This window comes from Saimiri boliviensis, chromosome 10 (genome assembly GCF_048565385.1).
Source record: "Saimiri boliviensis isolate mSaiBol1 chromosome 10, mSaiBol1.pri, whole genome shotgun sequence".
In the NCBI taxonomy this organism is placed as follows: domain Eukaryota; kingdom Metazoa; phylum Chordata; class Mammalia; order Primates; family Cebidae; genus Saimiri; species Saimiri boliviensis.
In genome coordinates, this window is record NC_133458.1 from 116,475,414 (window position 1) to 116,496,006 (window position 20,593).

At 39.9% G+C, this 20,593-nt stretch overlaps 2 protein-coding genes across 7 annotated transcripts in view; one reads left to right on the top strand and one right to left on the bottom strand.

Annotated features, from left to right (window-relative positions):
* Positions 1 to 20,111, top strand: part of LOC120360895 (uncharacterized) — a 94,849-nt gene extending 74,738 nt beyond the window's left edge. The window contains exon 5 of the mRNA XM_074379796.1: positions 17,619 to 20,111. The gene's annotated coding sequence lies outside the window, so the exon portion shown is untranslated. The remainder of the gene's footprint in view (positions 1 to 17,618) is intronic.
* The window catches only part of RALA (RAS like proto-oncogene A), an 81,106-nt gene that overhangs the window by 7,528 nt on the left and 52,985 nt on the right, over positions 1 to 20,593 (bottom strand). For 3 of the 6 annotated variants that reach the window (XM_003930757.4, XM_074379799.1, XM_074379800.1), the window contains exons 2-4: positions 13,991 to 14,141; positions 10,505 to 10,713; positions 4,531 to 4,705 (exon numbers count right to left, since the gene is read on the bottom strand). In XM_003930757.4, coding sequence (XP_003930806.1) covers positions 4,531 to 4,705; positions 10,505 to 10,713; positions 13,991 to 14,104 — 498 coding nt within the window. In that variant the 5' untranslated portion in view covers positions 14,105 to 14,141. Of the gene's footprint in view, positions 1 to 4,530; positions 4,706 to 10,504; positions 10,714 to 13,990; positions 14,142 to 20,593 lie in introns of those variants that run through there. The other 3 variants (XM_074379798.1, XR_012512233.1, XM_074379797.1) reach the window with 3 other exon arrangements.

The window sequence follows — 20,593 nt, forward strand, 5'->3', positions numbered from 1 at the left end:
CCAATGATCTTACGGAGAGCTAGCATTTTTCTGTGACAAAGCATGATATTTTGCAATTTAATAGAAGGAAATAACACTTGCTATTCCGGAAAATTTGTGATCAGGCTTCTAGTAGTGGATGACATAAGAAATGGGAAAACAGTGGCTATTCCAACCATTGTTTTGTTTTGTTTTTGGGATGGGGTCTTGCTCTGTTACCTAGGCTGGAGGGTAGTGGTATTATCTGGGCCCACTGCAGCCTCCGGCTCCCGGGCTCAAGCAATCCTCCTGTCTCAGCCTCCTGAGTAACTGGGACTACAGACATTCACCACCACACCTGGCTAATTTTTGTACTTTTTGTAGAGATGGGGTTTTGCCATGTTGCCCAGGCTGGTCTCGAACTCCTGGGCTCAAGTAATCTGCCTGCCTTGGCCCCCCAAAGTAAAGGGATTATAGGTGTAAGCCACCGTGGCTGGCCTCAACCATTGTTTTGAGTAAAATCGTTTAGAAAGAATGTGAGCACCAGAGCTGGCCAGACCCAGAGGCAGCAGATGCCACCATGAATCCTGTGACCTTTAGCCAGTTATGTAATCTCCCCACACCTCTCATCTTCCTCATCTAAAAAATGAGCATCAGAAGAGTATCTATGCCTCACACAATTAAGGATTAAATAGTTGGTACTTACCATAGTGCCTGGCTCTTATAAGCACAAATAAATATTAGCTCTTCTGATTATTAGATTATTTCCTCAGGAAAAAACCACGAAGACAAGTATAACCTAATTCTGGAAATGGAATAGTTACTGCAAATGACTTTTACATAGCCACTGAGATACTTTATCTGGTAGCCACTCTGCAGGATGTAGCAGTACACAAAATTGTCATCTTCAGTATGGATTTGCACTTCATTTTACAAGCAACCTTATTTAATGTAATTCTGTTTTGGAGAGGTGACCACTGAGTGCAGACTGTATTATCTGAAACTGGTTACAGCAATGTTTCCTATGTGCTTTTCCAGAATCCTGCCACTTTCCCTCAAGAGGTGAAGTTGATTCCCCTTCCTTCTCAACTTAGGTGAGACTTTGTAACTACCTCCAACCTGTAGAAAGAGGCTGAAATAATGCTGCCTAACTTCCGAGACTAAGTCATAAAAGGCTGTATGGTTTCTGCCTGGTTCTTATTCTCTTCTGACACTTGTCCTTGGAGGCTCTGCCCACTATGCTGTGAGGATGCCTAAACTAACACACAGAGAAAAGGCCACATGGAGGAACCCACCTGGAGAGGAACTGAGGCATCCTTGGATAACAGCCAGCATCAACTGGCTGAGCCAGACACGTGCAAACAAGCCTTCAGAACCTAAGGTTAGGTATTTCCAGTGTCCAGACTTAATTTAGCTGAGGCACCAGACACTGCAGAGCAGAGCCAAGTCACTTTCACTGTGCCCTGTTCAAATTCTTAGCCACAGAATGTATCAGCAGAACAAACAATTGTTTTACCCAGAAAGGTTTTGGAGTCTACTTTGTTACACAGCCATAGTAACTAAAACGACCCCTATACCTTTTTCTTTCTTGAAAAAGTAATACAGTTGTACCTCAGTATCTGTGGGGGATTGGTTCCAGGATGCACCTGTGGATACCAAAATCTGTACCTACTCAAGTCCCACAGCTGACCCTGTGGAACCCATGGATACAAAAAAGCCAGCCCTCTGCATACAGTTTTCACATCCTGCTGTATTCTCCATCTGCGTTTGGTTGTGGATACAGAGCCCGCTGACATGGAGGGTAGACTGCATCTATGAAAAACATCTGCACAGCTCAAACCTGTGTTGCTTGAGGGCCAAGTGTCCATGAATATGGCAAAAAGTTCACAAGGTTATTTACAGTGAAACGAGCATAAACTGTGACTTAATTCTCTGGAGGCAACCATAAGTACCAGAGTCTTACATATCCTTATGATATGTACATAGATAATGTGTATGTATGTGTGTTCAAAACACATGGCAGCAAACTACAGACACCACTCTGCACTTTGTTTCACTTACTTTATAACTGAAGATCATTTGATATCAGCACATTTAGTTCTATCCTTATTTCTTTTCAATGGTTGGGTAATACTCCATTATTTAAACTAGTCCATTATTGAACACTTGGATATTTCCAGTCTTTTGCTTCTAAAAATAATGCTTCAGATGTTTCCACACAGTTAACATTCCACTGACTACCACTGAACATACATTTATACGTGAGTGCATGATTTGTCTGTATCACACGTTTTTAAGACTTAAATTGTTGGGTCATAATTCTGATAGATATCACAAAACTGCCCTTCCACCGACGTGAGAGGTTCCTGTTTTTCTATACTGTCACCAACAGTATATTCTGTTCTCAACCTCTTTGCCTTTTTCTCCCAAAGTGACAGGTAAAAAAAGGACATCCCACTATATTTTTAAGTTGTACTTTCCTTTTTGTAAGTGAGACTGAGCATCTTTTCCAGTTTAAAGGCCATTTGTGTTTCCTTTCTAAGACATGCCTGTTGCTGTTTTTGGTCATTTTCTCACTGTCCTGTAAGAGCTGTGATAATGCATACACCATACTTCCCAGGGCCTCTGATGCCAACAGATGACCAGCACAAGGACTGTTACAACACCGTCCTTGTGCTGTAACAACACTGCCAGTGTCTGCACCTCTTCCACACTCCCCTCAGGTTCAAATAGTTTTTACAGTGTGTTCTACAACCTGCTCAAGACATCAATTAGGAGAAAATAAAGTATATATATGCTATGGGAATGTTCAATGTTGCCCTTCAAAATCTCAAACACCTTCAATCTTAAAATATATTTTCAGTAGTACCTGAAAAAATTTTGCCCTACAAATTGTCTCTTTAAACCTGTAATTTTCTAATGACTTACTACAGGTCAGGCATAGGCTGCGGCATTTTACATATGTGATTTCATTTAATCTTTACAATAATCCTATGAAGGCAGGTATTCTTGTTCCCATTTCCAAATGAGAGCTAACTGAAATACTCAAGCCCTACTTACTTTGTTCAGAAACCATGGTTCCCAGGAATATATGACAGGGCATGCTATGGACTGAATGCTTATGTCACCCTAAAATTCATATATTGAAATCCTAATCCCCTATGCAATGGCAATAAAAGATGGGGTCTTTGGATGGTAATTATGTCACTAGGGTAGGGCTCTTGTGATGGGATCAGTATCCTAGTAAGAAGAACGAGGACAGCTATCTCTCTGTGTCATGTGAAGATACAGCAGGAAGGTGTAAGGTATTTCCTACAAATCAGGAAGAAAGCCCTCTCCAGAACCATATTGTCTAGGACCTTGATCTGGGACTTGCCGGCCCCTAGAACTGTGAGAAATAACTGTTATTTAAGAAAACACACACACACACACACACACACACACACACACTCTCTCTCTCTCTCACTCGCTCTCTCTCTCTCTCTCTCTCTCTCGCCCTAGTCTTAACCTTAGAAAAAACTAGTATCCTAAATAGAAATCCGTAGTACTAATTTTGTACAGCTATCTTGGACCTAAAGGAATCAGACAGTGTGCTAAAAAGTTAATAAGCTTAAGACAGCAATGACACTGTTTTAAGACCTACAGCAAAATAACAGAACAGATCTCCAACTTTTTTTAACCTAGTACCTTCTGGATCAGGGTTATAGATCTACAAGCACATGCAGCACTTGCTAGAAGTGCAAATTCTCAGCCCCATTCCAGACCAAATGAATCTGAACCTCTGGGGTTAAGACCCAAGAAAGTCTGTTTATCAAAATTTACAGACAATTCTCAAGTAGAGTTTGAGAGGCACTACTGTAGAGCCTAGATACTTGCAGGCTGAAGAAAGGCCCCACTTAGAGGCCTTTAAGATTCTGTGTTACCTCAGCCTACTGGGCAGTTTTTCTAGATACTGGAGCTGGTCTAGTGCAGTGGGATTAAATGTACTTGGGGGTATTCCACATCTGGTTTTCAGGAAGAGCCACTCTGAACAAAGAAGGAAGACAAGAAAGGAGGGCAGAGGATTTCCTTTCCTTTCTTTCTCTTTCAGGAGAAAACAAAGGCTGAAGGTGGGAAGTGTATAGTGGCAGGAGAGATTTTAAAATGCCCTTATCTGGGGACTTCTTCATCTTGGGAGGTACCCTTATTTTTAAGAACTTAAGTGGGTTTGGGCAGGCATCAGGTCAGAGATAAGAACATTTGGTGCTGCTGGAATCTTGGGACTCACACAATTCCTTCGATATTATCCAAAGTCCCAATAGGATAAAGGGAGAAAAAAAAGGTCAGGAATGCCATCAGTATTTTAAAAAAAATAAGTACATTTAGCTGCAGTGTCTCATGTTTTAATGTCTATTGGGAAGCTAAGGTGATGTAAAATTCCTAACATGTATCTGAACATTCAGGGATGATAAAAAGCAACAATATTAAATCTCTATTTGAAAGTTTCATAGACTCTCTAGACAAAATAGAGTCAAGTTAAAGCAAACCAAGCTATTTTAGCATGACACAGTAGTAAAGAGAGTCACATGTTACCTTGTCAACATTAGCTCGTGTTTTAGCAGATGTTTCCACGTAGTTAACATTCCACTGGTCAGCTCTGTTTTTTGCCTCTTCCACAGAAACCTGCCTTTTATCTTCTAAATCTGATTTGTTACCAACCAGTAGAAATGGAACATTCTCATCTTCTTTTACTCTTAAAATCTGCTCCCTGGGTAGGAGAAAATGAAAAAGAAATATTAACATTATAAGGATAGTACAGAAGGTTCCTGTCTGCCCCACGCCTAGTTTCCCCTATTGTTAAGATCTTCTACTGTGCTACATGTATCACAATTAATGAACCAATATTGATACAGTATTAGCAACTAAGGTCCAAACTTTATTCAAATGAGCTTGCTTTTTGCCTGACATCCTTTTTCTGTTCCAGGATCCCATCCAGGTCACCACATGACATTTAGTTTTGTCATGTCTCTCTAGCCCCAAGCTGGCCGTGGTAGTTCTCAGACTCTTCTTGTTTCTGATGGCCTTGATAGTTTTGAGGACTGTAGGCAGGCGGTTTGTAGAACGTCTCTCAATTGGGATTTGTTGGATGTTTTCCTCCTGATCAAACTACACTTGCAGGTTCTTGGGAGATTTAGAGTGCTATTCTTATTGCATCATATCAAGGGTCCCACCAATTGTTTTTAAAACCCAAATGTGCCAGAAATTACTGGAAGTTAGATCTTGAGCACAGATTTTACATTTAGAGGTAAGTCAGACACTGCGAAAGTGTCATCAGTTTTAAAGTACCATGGTTCTGCTCTTCCCAGTCACGTGACTCTGAGCAAAGTACTTATCTCAGTTTCCTCATCTATAAAATGGAGCTAACAATGATACCCTCCTTATAAAGTTGCTATGAGGGTTAAATGTGAAGTGCTTATCACTGCATGGCGCAGAGTAAACATTTAAAAAAATGTTAGCTCATTATTAATCTACTGGTAGAAATGTTTTCTTGTAAAGTCAACAAACAAAAAGAAATCTCTAAGACTTAGGTTCACTAATTTGCAACCTTAAAAATGCTTCTCCTCTGAAATTATTAAGAGCTGTTGAAGTTATAAGAATATAAGTATAGTCAGTCCTCTGTATTCAGACTCAACTAACTGCAAATAAAAAACACTGAAAAAAATTCCCAAACAGCCAGGTGCAGTGGCTCATACCTGTAAACCCAGCACTTTGGGATGCTGAGGCAGGAGGATTGCTTGAGGCTAGGAGTTCAATACCAGTACAGGCAACATAGTGAGACCCTGTCTCTATAAAAAATAAAAAAAAATTTAAAAAACTGGCCGAGTGTGGTAGTGTGCACCTGTAGCCTTGGTTACTTAGGAAGGTCATTTGAGCCCAGAAGTTCATGGCTGCAGTAAGCCATGGTTACATCATTGTACTCTGGTCTGAGACCTTGAGACCAAGAGTAAGACCTTGTCTCCAAAAAAAAAAAAATCAAAAACCAAAAAATGCTACTATCAAAAGTAAAACAAAATTTAAAATGCAGCATAACAACTATTTACATAGCAATTACACTGTATTAGATATTAAAAGTAATCTAGAGATGACTTCAAGTACATGGGAGGATGTGCATAGGCTATAAAAAACCACACCATTTTATAGAAGAGACTTGAATATCGAAGAAACTTGGATGTTGGTATCCACAAGGGGTCCTGGAACCAACTGCCCCCAGATAGAGGGGCAACTCTATTTTAGAATAAGAGAAAATGAAAAAATTAAAGGGATGTCAGAATGGCAAATCAGCAAAGTACACTTGGTTTTGCAGGCTTTTTTTTGAGACAACGTCTCACTCTGTCACCCAGGCTGGAGTGGAGTAGCGTGATCACGGCTCACTTGCAGCCTCCACCTCCTGGGCTCAAGCAATTCTCTTACCTCAACTTCCCGAGTAGCACACCTATACTAAATTAGCACACCTATACTACACCCAGCTAATTTTTTTCTTCTTTTTGTAGAGATGGGGTTTCACCATGTCCAGGCTGGTCTCGAACTCCTGAGTTCAAGTGATCTACCCATCTCAGCCTCCCAAAGTGCTGAGATTACAGGTATAAGCCACTGTGCCTGGCTGCAGGCATTTTATAGTGATGCTTAAGAAACTGGGAAAAATATTCTTCTTGACTTATTTTCAAATTATTCTATTCTGTGCTTCTTAGACAATGTTTCCTAAACACCACCATCATACTACTACCACTGACATTTTACTCAGTGCTCTCAATGTACCAAACACTGTTTTCAGTACTTTATATACATTTTCTCATTTAATCCTTACCTAAACCCATGAAGTTAGTATCACTATTATTCTTATGCTACAGATAAGGAGACTGAGGCACAGAGAAATTATGTTAACTTGCTCAGAGTCACACTTCAGTAGAACCAGGACTGAAAAATCCAACTCTAGAGCACACGATGAACGTGTACAACAGATACCATGAGAATATGAAGGCAGACCTCCTGATTTTAACTCTATGCTATTCCTGATGGCACGAGCTGGGGCCAAGCCACTAAACCTCCCTGCATTTCAGTTTCTTCATTTATAAATTCAGATTTCACTTTTTAAAAAAAAATCAAATTTAAGACATCACTAGTTCTCAATCTTATTTTATAGACTACCAAGAAAAACTGCTGGCAATTATAACTATACGGACCCATATCATAAGACACAGCCCTGAGAGATGTTAAAACATAAAAAATGTACATCTTAGAATCTATGAAATCCAGTAGTATCTACCTCACAGTGTTGTTTGAGAAACTAGTTTATATATGTAAACGCTTAGGATGGACTCTGGCTCCTAAGTGTTGCATGAGTATGAGGTAGTGTTACTATTGTTATTACTTCATTCACTTGATTAATCATGATGTAGGAAACATTCTAACACATTCGACACTCAGAGGAAGTTGTCAGGACCTGAACTCTCAGTTCTAATGTGAATAGACTATAAGCCATACAGACTATGGGCCACAGAGAAAGTCAACTCCATTCTTCACTGATTAACTTATCTTACATATCCTTTTAGAAAATAAAAATGTCAAGCACGGTATCTGGGTGATGTACATTAAGATGTACAGCACTACATGGTGCTACGATGCTTCCTACCACTCACATGATTTCTTGCAAAAACCATGTCAACTCTCACCATGATTACTATTAAATATATGCTATACTTGTGAAGAGGTTTTTGGCCAATCACAGTCTTTTTCTAGGGCCTGCTGTGACTTTCTTAACCAGTTTCCTAAGCTGTTAACGACAACTGACTTGCCACCCAATCTCACCACTTGGAAGGTGAGACCGACTCAGGTGTTTGTAACTCTAGCACCTCTGGGTCATATGTGTGTATATTATATATAGTCACTCATTTATTTCTTTTTTCTTTTTTTTTTTTTTGAGACGGAGTTTCGCTCTTGTTACCCAGGCTGGAGTGCAATGGCGCGATCTCGGCTCACCGCAACCTCCGCCTCCTGGGTTCAGGTAATTCTCCTACCTCAGCCTCCTGAGTAGCTGGGATTACAGGCACACGCCACCATGCCCAGCTAATTTTTTGTATTTTTAGTAGAGATGGGGTTTCACCATGTCGACCAGGATGGTCTCGAACTCTCGACCTCGTGATCCACCCGCCTCGGCCTCCCAAAGTGCTGGGATTACAGGCTTGAGCCACTGCGCCCGGCCTTATTTCTTAATAAATACCTACTAAGCTACTCTGAGTCAGGCACTGCAGGGAAACCAATACTGAAAAACTATAGTGTGACTGATGCTAGCAGAAACACGGCCATAGAAAACCTGGATTTACTGGGTTCCGAGGTGAGAAGACAATCTTTTTTAGAGTTAATAGGTTGGTTTTATTAGCAACTTTTCTGGATGTCAGAGAAAGGTAATCCTATGTGTATAAACTTCGTACACATTTTGCTTAATGTAATACTCCCTTTAAATAACAGCTTTAGAAGCTATTATAGAATTTCAGACTAGAAAAGTACAATCTGGTCCAACTTCTTCATTTTTGACATAGGAAAGTAAGAAGTAAAAGGTAAGGATCTTTAAATTAAAACAAATGTTTACAAAACATGTACTTAGTGTAGATTACATGCTAGCAACTATGTCATATATACATACTGGGGATACTGAGACAAGCAAGGAATGGGTCCTGCTCTCAAGAGTTTTGACCTTATTGGGAAAAACACAGATAAATCTAGCTCAGTATAAGAGTGTGTTAAGCATGATACTGGAGCTGTAGCAAGGACATCACATATACAGACGAGGAATAAATGGATTTTGTGGATCACAGAGATGACCAGGAAGGCTAAGGAGAGGAGCTGTTATTTACGCTACCCTTGCCATTTAGACGACGTGGCGTGCCTACTACAACCATTCAATCTTTTCAAAAAAGCCTTTCCTATTGTTGGTGAGTTGAGTCACTAGAGCCATTTTTATTTATGACAGGGGCAACATATTAGAGGTACGCCAGAGCAATGAATTGTCCTTATTTTCTGTAACAGTAATAGTCCAAGATTCTTGGCATGAAAATACCTTATTCTCTTGAGATATCACTTTGGCTTTGGTGACAACATTTATTTCATTACTTAGAACAGGACTTGCTACATTATAAGCACTCAAATATACACTGAATGTATAAGCATTGGCATTTCTATGACTTTCAACATATCTCCCGCAATTACAACTTACCAGGGTCTGCCATCCTTTGCATGTCATCATATATGAAATTCCTTCCTCATAGAAACCAACAAACTTTATTTTATGATAAATTTATACTTCAAAGTTTCTCAAGTACATGTTTTTTGCAAAGAATGCTCTCTTAGAGTAAGTTCTTGAGATTTTCAAGTGCACATTAAAAGGAATGCTCTGTATAAGCCTTGGTTTCATTTTTTGCTTTACCACTTGAAATGCCCTCTTTGCTTATCTGTGAAAATCCCTCTTTTCTTCAAGCTCATCTATTTCATGAAGGTTTCCCAGCTTCTTTCCCCTCCTGGATCCTCTGTACCAACCATTGCACATGTTTTCTACTTTGTCACTAAATTGCTTTTGCTTACATGCGTTATATATTCATCTAGGCTGTGTGAATCTTGAAAATAGAGGATATATTACATGCTTCTTTTCTGTCCTCCATAACAGAGAAATAAAAATATGCATCATTTAATTAAAGAACACTTTGGATTTATCCATGGAGTATTTGCAAGACCACTCAAGAACTCCATGCCAAATTTCTCTTAAAGAGGAGAAATAAAAATATGCATCATTTAATTAAAGAAGACTTTGGATTTATCCATGGAGTATTTGCAAGACCACTCAAGAACTCCATGCCAAATTTCTCTTAAAGAGGAGAACCTCTTTCCCCTTCACCAAAACCAACTCCTCTAAAACCAAATGGGTGCCAGATTTAGATTAAACAATAAATATTAAAAATAATATATAACAACCTAATGTGCCCATCTACAGTGATATTATTTCTATTCAAAAATTCATTCATTCTGAAGGTTTCCATGCAATAAAAAAAACAAAAAATTCAGTCTGCACTATCAGGGCATCTGTATTTTGAGGAGGATGGCAATGTGCCTGCTGAGCATCACATAGGTGCTGAGAAACCAGAACTAACAGAGAAAGATGTAAAACCTGGGTAAGCTCCATTATGTCCTCTAAGTTTGAACTGTTATGGCAGCAGTAGTTTACACTAAAGACAAATACTTCAGTAACTCATAGACTCTGGGTAACTGAAGTTGTCACAAAATCAAGCTCTAATACAGCTGACACTGGGATAGCTGTAAGATTATGCAAAGTATCCTAAATATCTGTGTGTATGTTAACATAGTAGAAAGAGTCATATACTGATATCAAAAAGGGAATACACACAATTAGAGATAGAGTAAAAGACTAACAAGTGAGAACCTCTGGTTGTCTACTTGTTTCTGGGGAAGAAATTGTTATATGGTATGTAACAAGCAACAAAATTACTCTAGGACATACCTGAAGTCAGCTGTAGCTGCAAAGGATTCCATTTCTGTAATAGAGAAGACACAGAGGAACCCTTCCCCGCTTCGGAAGTAGTTGTCTCTAATTGCAGCATAGTCCTCCTGCCCAGCTGTATCTAAGATATCGATCTGTACTTCCTCCCCATCCAGCACTACCTTCTTCCGATAGCTGTCTGCTTTGGTAGGCTCATAGTCCTCCACAAACTAGAAAAGATAAAAACACAGCAATTTGTAAATTATTATTTTTACTTTTTAAAACTTCTTATTTTGAAATAATCATAAATTCATGTGAAGCTGCCAAAGTAGTACAAAGAGTTCTGTATATCCTTTACCCAGTTTCCAAAACTACATTAATTTCAATTTTAATTTTAGACAATCTGTTGGTTTTCTCATTGGCAAAAAGAGAGGGCTGAATTATTACCTCTAGGCTGTTTACAGCTTGAAACAGCTTTTCTTCCTTAAAACACAAAACCTGCAAAAACTATTACACATATATTTTACCAAATTTATAAGAACCTTTTTTTCTATGTGGCTCTAAATATAAATTTTCATGCCAGAATTGTGAAAATAACTTAAAAGTCAATATTTTGGTAAGCACTGGAAGTATTATTAAATCTTTTCTTTTTCTAAAATGAACGAAGTCAATAAAGTGATTTATACTACTCTATAGAAAGTAAAATCTTAAACTTTATGAGACTTCTTCCCAAACTTTTAAATAGTACAATTAAACAACTTTACATTCTCACTCCCATTGTCAGCCCCATAAATTTCACTTTAATATACCTTGATAAACTGGTAGGTAGGTAGGCAGGTAGATGATAAGTATGTGTATATGTATGTAGACAAGGCCTTACCATATTGCCCAGGCTGGTCTTGAATTCCTGGGCTCAAACAATCCTACCGTCTCAGCTTCCCGAAGTGTTGGGATCACAGGTGTGAACCACCACGCCTAGCCTATCTTTTGATATTAATGTTAACATGTATTCACGTATACAGAGACATTTGTGGGTTTTTTATTAGCTCTTACAAATATTTTCATTATCTGATATATGTTCTTATTTATTTGCTACGACTGTACCCTGTCATTAGAATTTAACCCCTCAGAGCAGGAACACTGCATATGCATCACTGTATCTCTAAATCCTACAACAGTGTCTGGTACATGGTAGATACTCAATAAATAATTATTTTAAAAATGGACACAGTGTATTTGTAACTGTAAAAGTCAAATAACATTCCACCACATATATATGCTAATGTGCTTAGTCATTCATTAAGTTAGGCATGTGGGCTGGGTGTGGTGGCTCATGCCTGTTATGTCAACAGTTAGGGAGGCTGAGGTGAGTGGATCACTTGAGCCCAGCAGTTCAAGACCAGACTGGGCAACATGGCAAACCCCCATGATATGGTTTGGCTCTGTGCCCCCAACCAAATCTCACGTTGAACTGTAATTCCCAATGCTGGGGGAGGGACTGGGTGGGAGGTGATTGGATCATGGGGGTGGATTACCCTCATACTGTTCTCATGATAGTTGAGTTCTCACGAGATCTGATGGTTTTTAAAGTGGGTGGCACCTCCCCCCTCACTCTCATACTCTCTCCTGCTCCAACAGGTGAGGATGTGCTTGCTTTCCCTTCACCCTCTGCCACGATTGTAAGTTTCCTGAGGCTTCCTAGCCATGCTTCCTGTTAATCCTGCAGAACTCTTTTTAATTAAACCTCTTTTCTTTATAAATTACCCAGTCTCAGGTAGTTCTTAATAGCAGTGTTGGAACAGATGGATACACCGTGTCTCTACAAAAATATACAACAATTAGCTGGGCGTAGTGGCACATGCCTATGGTCTCAGCTACTTGGAAGGCTTGAAATGCCTCCCCTGGGAGGCAGGGGTTGCAGTGAGCTGAGACCGCACCATTGCAAGGGCAACAGAGCGAGACATTATCTTAAAAAGAAGATTAGGTATGTGAATATTTTTACTTTTGGCTTCTTTATTGTCAAGGAGGAGACTGATTTAAGTTTTAGTTTGAGAGAAGAGTAGCTCTTAAACACCACAAAAACAGAATTGAACAAATAAATCAGTAATTTCACTTAAAGTAACATTTCAATTTTCTCTCCATAAACTTTTTTTTTTTTTTTTAAAGAGACAGGGGTCTTGCTCTGTTGTCTAGGCTGGAGTGCAGTGGCACAGTCATTGCTCACTGTAACCTCCAATGCAAACAATCCTCCTGCCTCACCCTCCTAAGTAGCTAGGAAAACAGGCATGCAGCACCATGTCCAGCTAATTTTTAAAATTTTTCACAGACATAGGGTCTTACTTTATTGCCCAGCTGGTTTAAACTCCTAGCCTCAAGTGATTCTCCTGCTTATGCCTTCCCTAAACTTTTTAATTTGGTCACTAACAAGCATGGCAACTGATAGATTTAAGGGTTTTATGTATGTGTGTAAAAAGAATGGTGAGACACAGGCAGTAGAAAAAGACATGGGGGGCTGGGTGCACTGGCTCACACCTGTAATTCCAGCTTTAGGAAGCCAAGGTGGGAGGACTGCTTTAGCCCAGGAGCTCAAGAACAGCCTGGGCAACAGAGCGAGACCCTCATCTCTATTTAAAAAAATAAAAGGTGAAAAAAAAAAGATAAAGGACAGGGGGTGGGAAAAATCTAGGTTTTTTTGGTCAAAAGACTAGGTTTAATTAACACTTTGCTGCTCATCACAGATCACTTTTCTTGGGAAAGTTTGGCAACTTTCTGAGGTTCTGTTTTCACATCTGTAAAATGGGGATACCACCATCTCCCACACAAGATTGTCATGAGGACTAAATTTTCTGCAGCCATAAAACCTGGTTTTTATTGGGAGGAAACAGAAGTGAGGATAAATGTTTACACTGGATTACCAACTTTTAAATCATTAAGACTTGGTAACAGTCCTCTAGGGAAAGACTATATTGCTGTATACAGGCTACACCTTAACTCAGGGATATTAAGGTCTGATATAAATTACATGACTATGAATCTGTAACCTGTGTAGTAACACAAATTTTTGTGACATGACCTTTACCTGTTTAATGATGAGTGTAATGCCATGCCAAACACACGATAAATAAATGACTTTTTAAATCAAGGTTATTAAAAGATATTTTATATATGTTAACCTCCAGTCTCTATTAAGTATTATACCCACCACTTCTATTAATTAAAGGTAGAATCTCCAATAAAACCTAAAAACAAAAAAGCTAAAGTTAGACTACTCAAAAATGGGTACTGTTTTTAGTTTAGTTTTTAAAGCGTGAGGTTTTTAAGGACCTTAAGTCCACAACTTGTTAAATCAAGTTATATACAGATGTTGGCTCTAAACACAAAAATGAAAAAAAAAATTATTAGTAGCTTCAAGGATTCAAAGAATCCATAAAAAATAGCACCAAAAATAAGCTAGAGAAATACTCTCTGAAAGCCTAAACTTTGATCCATTATAAAATTAGCACTTACCTCATCGTACATGAACTGTAGAGTCAGAGCTGACTTGCCCACACCACCACTGCCCACCATGATGACTTTGTGTAAGGCCAAAGAATTCTGACCCTTGGGCTTATTTGCAGCCATCTCGTGTCGCAGTTTTCCCCAAAGGATTAGGAAGAATCTAAGAAGAATGAAAAAATAAGTAATGCTCAGTACATTCTCCTTCAGAATTCCAGTGTAGGAAAGAGATATGTTTTTAGAGTTCAATATACTAGTTTTCAATCTGTAGTGATTTTAAAGAGAATGGCAAATGAAGTATGCTCACTGAGGGGAAGAACCATGAACCACTTATCAGAGACCACGGCAATAAAACAAGCCTATGACTCAAAGGCATTTCTCTTAAAATAGTTGGGTTTTAGTAATGAGCTATAATCAAAAGTGAAAATTTCCCAGTACAACCGCATGCTGACAATAATGGGGTATCAACTGCAATATATCCACACAGGTATGAAAGTGGGTTAAAGGATCTCTTTGTTTTCACACTAATCTGTATTGGCAATAATTAAAGAGGTGTTTCTTCCCTTTTTTTGAGATGGAGTCTCGCTCTGTCACCCAGGCTGGAGTGCAGTGGCATAATCTCAGCTCACTGCAGCCTCCACCCGCCAGGTTCAAACAATACTTGTGCCTCAGCCTCCTGAGTAGTTGGGACTACAAGTGCGCACCACCATGCTGGTTTAGTTTTTGCATTTTTAGCAGAGACAGGGTTTTGCCACGTTGGTCAGGATGGTCTTGAACTCCTGGCCTCAAATGACCCGTGTGCCTTGGCCTCCCAAAGTGTGGGATTATAGGCTGAGCCACCCTGGCCAAGATGTTTCTCTTGAGTAAGAAACAAGTGACCAAAAAAAAAAAAAAAAAAAAAAAACTGCTAATGCGTTTACTACATCATGCCTCACATTAAGGACCTCATTGAAAGGCTTACTTACTACTATTTCATAGAAGAAGACATCCCATCCCAACAACTTGGTAGTAGAATTATCAACAGAATCCAACATTGTATACCCCAACTAACAGATTACTGGAACATCTGTTTTTTGGGGTGGATGGCCAATCTATCTTAAATACTTGCATCTGGCATGCCTTCACTTTTCTCAGAGCATGCATTGTTTAATACATTTTTACACTCAGTGTAAAGAAGCCAGGTTCTTACAGAAGCGGTAGTGGTGATGTGCACTAATGGCATCCAGTTACCTTTGGCCATGCTTACTTGGCCTTAGAAAGGATCCTCTGAGGCCACAACAAACACTCTGAATGTGTGTGGAGATCCAAGCAAAGAGACTTTTTGTTATTAGGGGTTGAGGGGGTTGCACTCCTTGTCCTCAGCAACTCTTTGACTTGTTTCAGACACAAACAGCTTCCCTACGTTGCAGTTCCCAGAACCGTGTCCCTCCTGTTTCCCTCCCTATCTTGGGCCAATCTTTCCTAGCTCAGCTGTATCAGACCCACACTGGTCTTCTGCTCTTCATTCTTCTATGCTTCTTGGCCTTTGCCATGCAGCTTCCTCTGTTTGGCATATTCTTATACTATCTGGCTAACTCCTCCCGGTTTTTGGGTTTTAGTCTTACCTGAAACTCTCAACCTAAATTAGGTTCTACTCTGCTCTGAGTTCTCAGATAGCCATCTGATAACTTTTCTTTCATAACCCTTACCACAAGTTGAAATTGCCTGCATATGTATTAGGTTGGTGCAAAAGTAACCGGTTTTGGCCATTGCTTTCAATAGCAAAACCACAATTACTTTTTGTACCAACTTAATAGTGGTTTAATATGAGTCTTCTTCTCTAGCATACCAGGAGCAGTGAGTTCAGGGCATGCCCATTTGAGTTAACAGTCTGCTTAATGTAAATAACATGACTGGCAAATCAGCCTTTTAGTGTAAAAGTGTTAAACAAATGAATACACAAATGTTTGCAGTCTGACCTAACCTTGAGGAATGCGTTAGGTGAAGCTTGTCCAACCTGTGGCCCTTGGGACACATGCTGCCCTCTGAATGCCCAACACAAATTCGTAAACTTTCTGAAAACATTACGCGATTTTTTTTTTTTTTTTAGCTCATCAGCTATCGTGAGTGTATTTAATGTGTGGCCCAAGACAATTCTTCTTCTTCCAATGTAAACAGGAAAGCCAAAAGATTGGACACCCCTGGTTTTGGCTATACTGGTACAAAGCAGCTCTTGCTATTAGAGGTTCAATCATGAGCAAGGGCCAGGACAATCTGCCATGGGTCTGTGCCTCACATACTGGCTGTAAAGGGCATCCCAGAGCTGGGCATGGCTTCAGGCCCCACCCAGAAATCATTCCCATATGCTTGTTTGCCCAATACAGAAAAATATTAAAAACCCCCATAATCCTGCCGTCCACTTAACAACATGAACAGGCTAACATACCTCCTTGGAGACTGCTTTCAATCTACATTTAGCATAACTGAGATTATGTATATATAAATGTAATTTTTCATCCTGTTCTTACTGTATCATAAGCATTTTAGCATAAGCAGTTTGAACTGTTAAGCATATGGCAAAAAATTTACACTTATGGGCTAAGAGTTCAATTTAAATCAATGAACACAAATTTAGCTCTTCTTTTACCTGGGTATGAAGAACATGACCATTAAATTGTGAGTGCTTATCACTGCTCAAAAACAGTGAAAATTACAGTACACTGCAGGTGACTAACAGACTGAAAGATATCAAGTCTAAGCCAGTTTACGAAGCATGCTGTTGCTGGTGTTCCTAAAACAATCGGGAAGTGACCTCTTTTTTATGATCCTTCCTTGCTGGCAGTTATAATCATGTCACAGCTAATATATGTCTTATTTTTGAAACGGTACATATTACATGAGCTCGGGACATTACCATATTAATACTCTAAGAGTTTTGTGTGTGTGTGTGTGTGTGTGTTTGCATGTATGTGTTCAAAAGAAAACACCTAGCAGTCACTACAACTGGGTTAAAACATTTTTGCTTCTAGAACAATTTAAAATACAATCTGTGACTCAGAAACAGAAAAGGAAGAATTTGCAAGGACGTTTTTCCAAAGTGCAAACATTTCCTAATAACTATGAGCTGCACATTCCAAACTATTAAGAGGCTATCTAGGAAAAGAAGCTCCCGCCAAGGAAACACTACTTGACCCCCATTTTAAAAGACTTGGCACTCCACCACCTAACTCCTAAGCTCTGGTCTAGAGGCTGTTTTGAATGATAAGCAAAAGCCCCTGCCTATGTGGAACTTAAGACAAACACACACACACAAATAAGCAAATTCCATTATTTGCTAAGTGCAAAGGAAAAAATAAGGTGGTAATGGGGGAGGAGCTACTTTAACCAGATGGTCTGGGATGACTGCTCTGAAGAGGTGGCATTTGAGATGAGACCTGAATGTCTTGAAGAAACCAGTCAGCTCCAAGGGGAGAGCATTCCAGACACAGGGAATAACAAGTACAAAGACCTTGGAAGTGGGTGGGAGTGGGGAGCATGGCAGGAGAATTTCAAGGGACCAGAAGAAGGCCAGAGTGGATCAAGCCTAGTGTTAGTCTGTTTCCTGTTGCTGTAACAGAGTATCTGGGTAATCAATTTTTTAAAAAGAATTTATTTCTTACAGTTCTGAAGGCTGGGAAGCCCAAGAGCATGGTAGCAGCATCTACATGGCTTCTGGTGGAAGGCATCACATGGCAAGTGGGCAAGAGTTTGTTTGCCACTGGTCCCATCATAGGGGCCCTTACCCTGATGACTTTATCTGATCCTAATTACCTCCCAAAGCCACACCGTCAATCAACATATGCATTTGGGGATTACATTTCCAACACATGGCCAGGTGCAGTGGCTCACGCCTGTCATCCCAACACCTTGGAAGGCTGAGGTGGGCTGAGGTCAGGAGATCAGCCTGGCCAACACGGTGAAACCCCCATATCTACTAAAAATACAGAAAAATTAGCTGGGCGTGGTAGCAGGCGCCTGTGGGCCCAGCTACATGGGAGGCTGAGGTTGCAGCGAGCCAAGATTGTGCCACTACACTCCAGCCAGGGCAACAGAGTGAGACTCTGTCTTAAAAAGAAAAAAAAAAATTCCAACACATGAAATTTGCAGGACACCTTTAAACCACAGCACCTAGTGAATGTAAGAGGAGGTAAAATTGGCAGGCAGGCAGAGGCCAAATCACAAAAGGCCTTGAACATCACGTTAAGTGTTTGGATTTTACTAGAACTGCAATGGGAAGCCTCTGGAGTTTTTAAGCAGGCAAGATTTGTATTTTTTAAAATATTATCCTGGTTGGTATGTAAAGAATGGACAGTAGAAGTGCCAAGAGTTGAAAGTACAAGAGGCTATCTCAGTAGTCCGTGCAAGGGAGGACAGAAGCTTGGGCTACAGGAGCAGTAGCAGTAATGGTATTACTAGTTCCAGTATAACTACTAATACCATCTATACTGGGGACAATGAACATTTACTGACCACTCATTAAATGCGACACACTGTTCTGGGCACTTTGCACATACTAATTCAGCAGAGTACTACATTTCAGATATTTACAATCTTAGGAGGTATATACTATTTTAACTTCATGTAACAGATGAGGAATCTGGGTCACAGATGTCGACTTGCTCAAGACTGAGCCAGAATTTAAACGGAGGCAGCCTGGCTCTCTTAACCACTATGTTATTTGGGATACATTTTGGAGAAAGAGTTGATAGGGCTTCCTGATTGACTGGATGGGAGAAAATAAGACTAACCTTTAAGTTTTTGTCCCAAATATCTGAATGATAGGCACCACTACCTAAGATGGAGAAGGACTAAGAAGGAATAGGTCTGGGAAAGAAATCCCAAGCTCTGCTTGCACACTGTCTAGACATTTTCAACTAGAGTTGAAAGGAAAAACAAAATGTTCTAGTCTGGAGTTCAGGTATGAGGGAAGAGATGGAAAAAAAAATTGAATGGCAGTTCACAGATGATGTTTAAAGTCACAAAACTGAATGAGCTTCCTCGGGAATAAGATGAAGATGGATATGAGAAAGCAGCAGAGGAAAGAGCCCTGAAACAACTCAACAGGCTAGTTCAGCAGGAGGAAATCTAGTGATCATAGTCACCGAAGCTGGCTGGCTTAAATCCTGCTGAGACTGAGGTGAGATACAATAAGAGACAAAAAAGAGAACTAATTCTGTACAAGATGGAGGTTGTTGGTAACCTTGGGAAGTCATTTCACCAACTGAGGTAAGAACGGCGTGGGTGGTGCATGCCTGTAATCCCAGCCACTTGGGAGGCTGAGGCATGAGAATTGCTTGAACCTGGGAGGTAGAGGTTGCAGTGAGACAAGATCCAAGATCGCACCACTGCACTTCAGCCTGGGCAACAGAGCATTACTCCGTCTCAAAAATAAAAATAAAAAGGAATAGGGTGGGTTTGTGTTGAGGAAAACAGAAGGTATAGAAATGGATTTTTACTCTTAAGATGGAGAAATGTAATCATAATGGGAAGGTGTTGTTAGGAAAAGGGCTTTTTGTTTGGTTGCTTTTTAAATATTATTAAGGGATGTTTGCTAGACAATTATCCAAGAGAGGCAGAAATTAATGATCTGGAAAACAGGGTGAACTCTAGGAGCAAAGTTCTAGAGTGAACCAGAAGAACTGGGACCAGGAATAAAACAGGAGCAGGGACAGGAGCAGGGACATCTCTTCCTTTGTAATGGAAGGTGAGGTAAGCAAGGGGTATAGGTGCCGGCTACAGATAGATTTATTTCTTTGACTGTATCTATATTTCTTCAATGAAATATGACCACAGATAATTCTGTGAGGGAGTTGGAATTCAAAAGCAAGCCTGTCGAGATAGATCAATAGAATAGAATATACAAAACTAGATTCAAATACATACTGTAGTGTAGTGTGTAATAAAAGGTGGCACTTCAAATGGGGGATGGGGGGAGGTGGAGAATAGTTCAACAGGTAGTGTTTGGACAACTGTTGAGCCAACTGGAAAAAAATAGAAGTTGGTTCTATTCTCCTCATACCAATATAAAGCCTAAATGGATCAAAGATTTAAGTGACAAAATGAAATCACAAAGACACAAGGAAAAAAATATGAAAGAATTGTTTGATAATCTTTTTTTTTTTTTTTTTTTTTTTGCGACAGTCTTGCTCTGTCACCCAGGCTGGTGTGCACTGGCACGATCTTAGCTCACTGCAAACTCTGCTTTCCAGGTTCAAGTGATTCTCCTGCCTTAGCCTCCTGAGTAGCTGGGACTACAAGGCATATGCCATGATGCCCAGCTAATAATTTTTATATTTTTAGTAGAGATGGGGTTTCACTATGTTGACCAGGCTGGTCTCAAACTCCTGACCTCAAGTGATCTGCCTGCCTCGGCCTCCTTTAAGTGTTGGGATTACAGGTGTGAGCCACAGCACTCAGCCTGTTTCATAATCTTACAGTGGGGAAGGTCTAAAGTATTACATAAAACCCAAGTCATAAGTTTGACAAATTTGACTACTCAAAAGGGCCTGGTGTGGTAGGCAAGGTGGGCAGATCACGCAGTCAGGAGTTCAAGACCAGTCTGTTCAACAGAGTGAAACACCATCTCTACTAAAAATA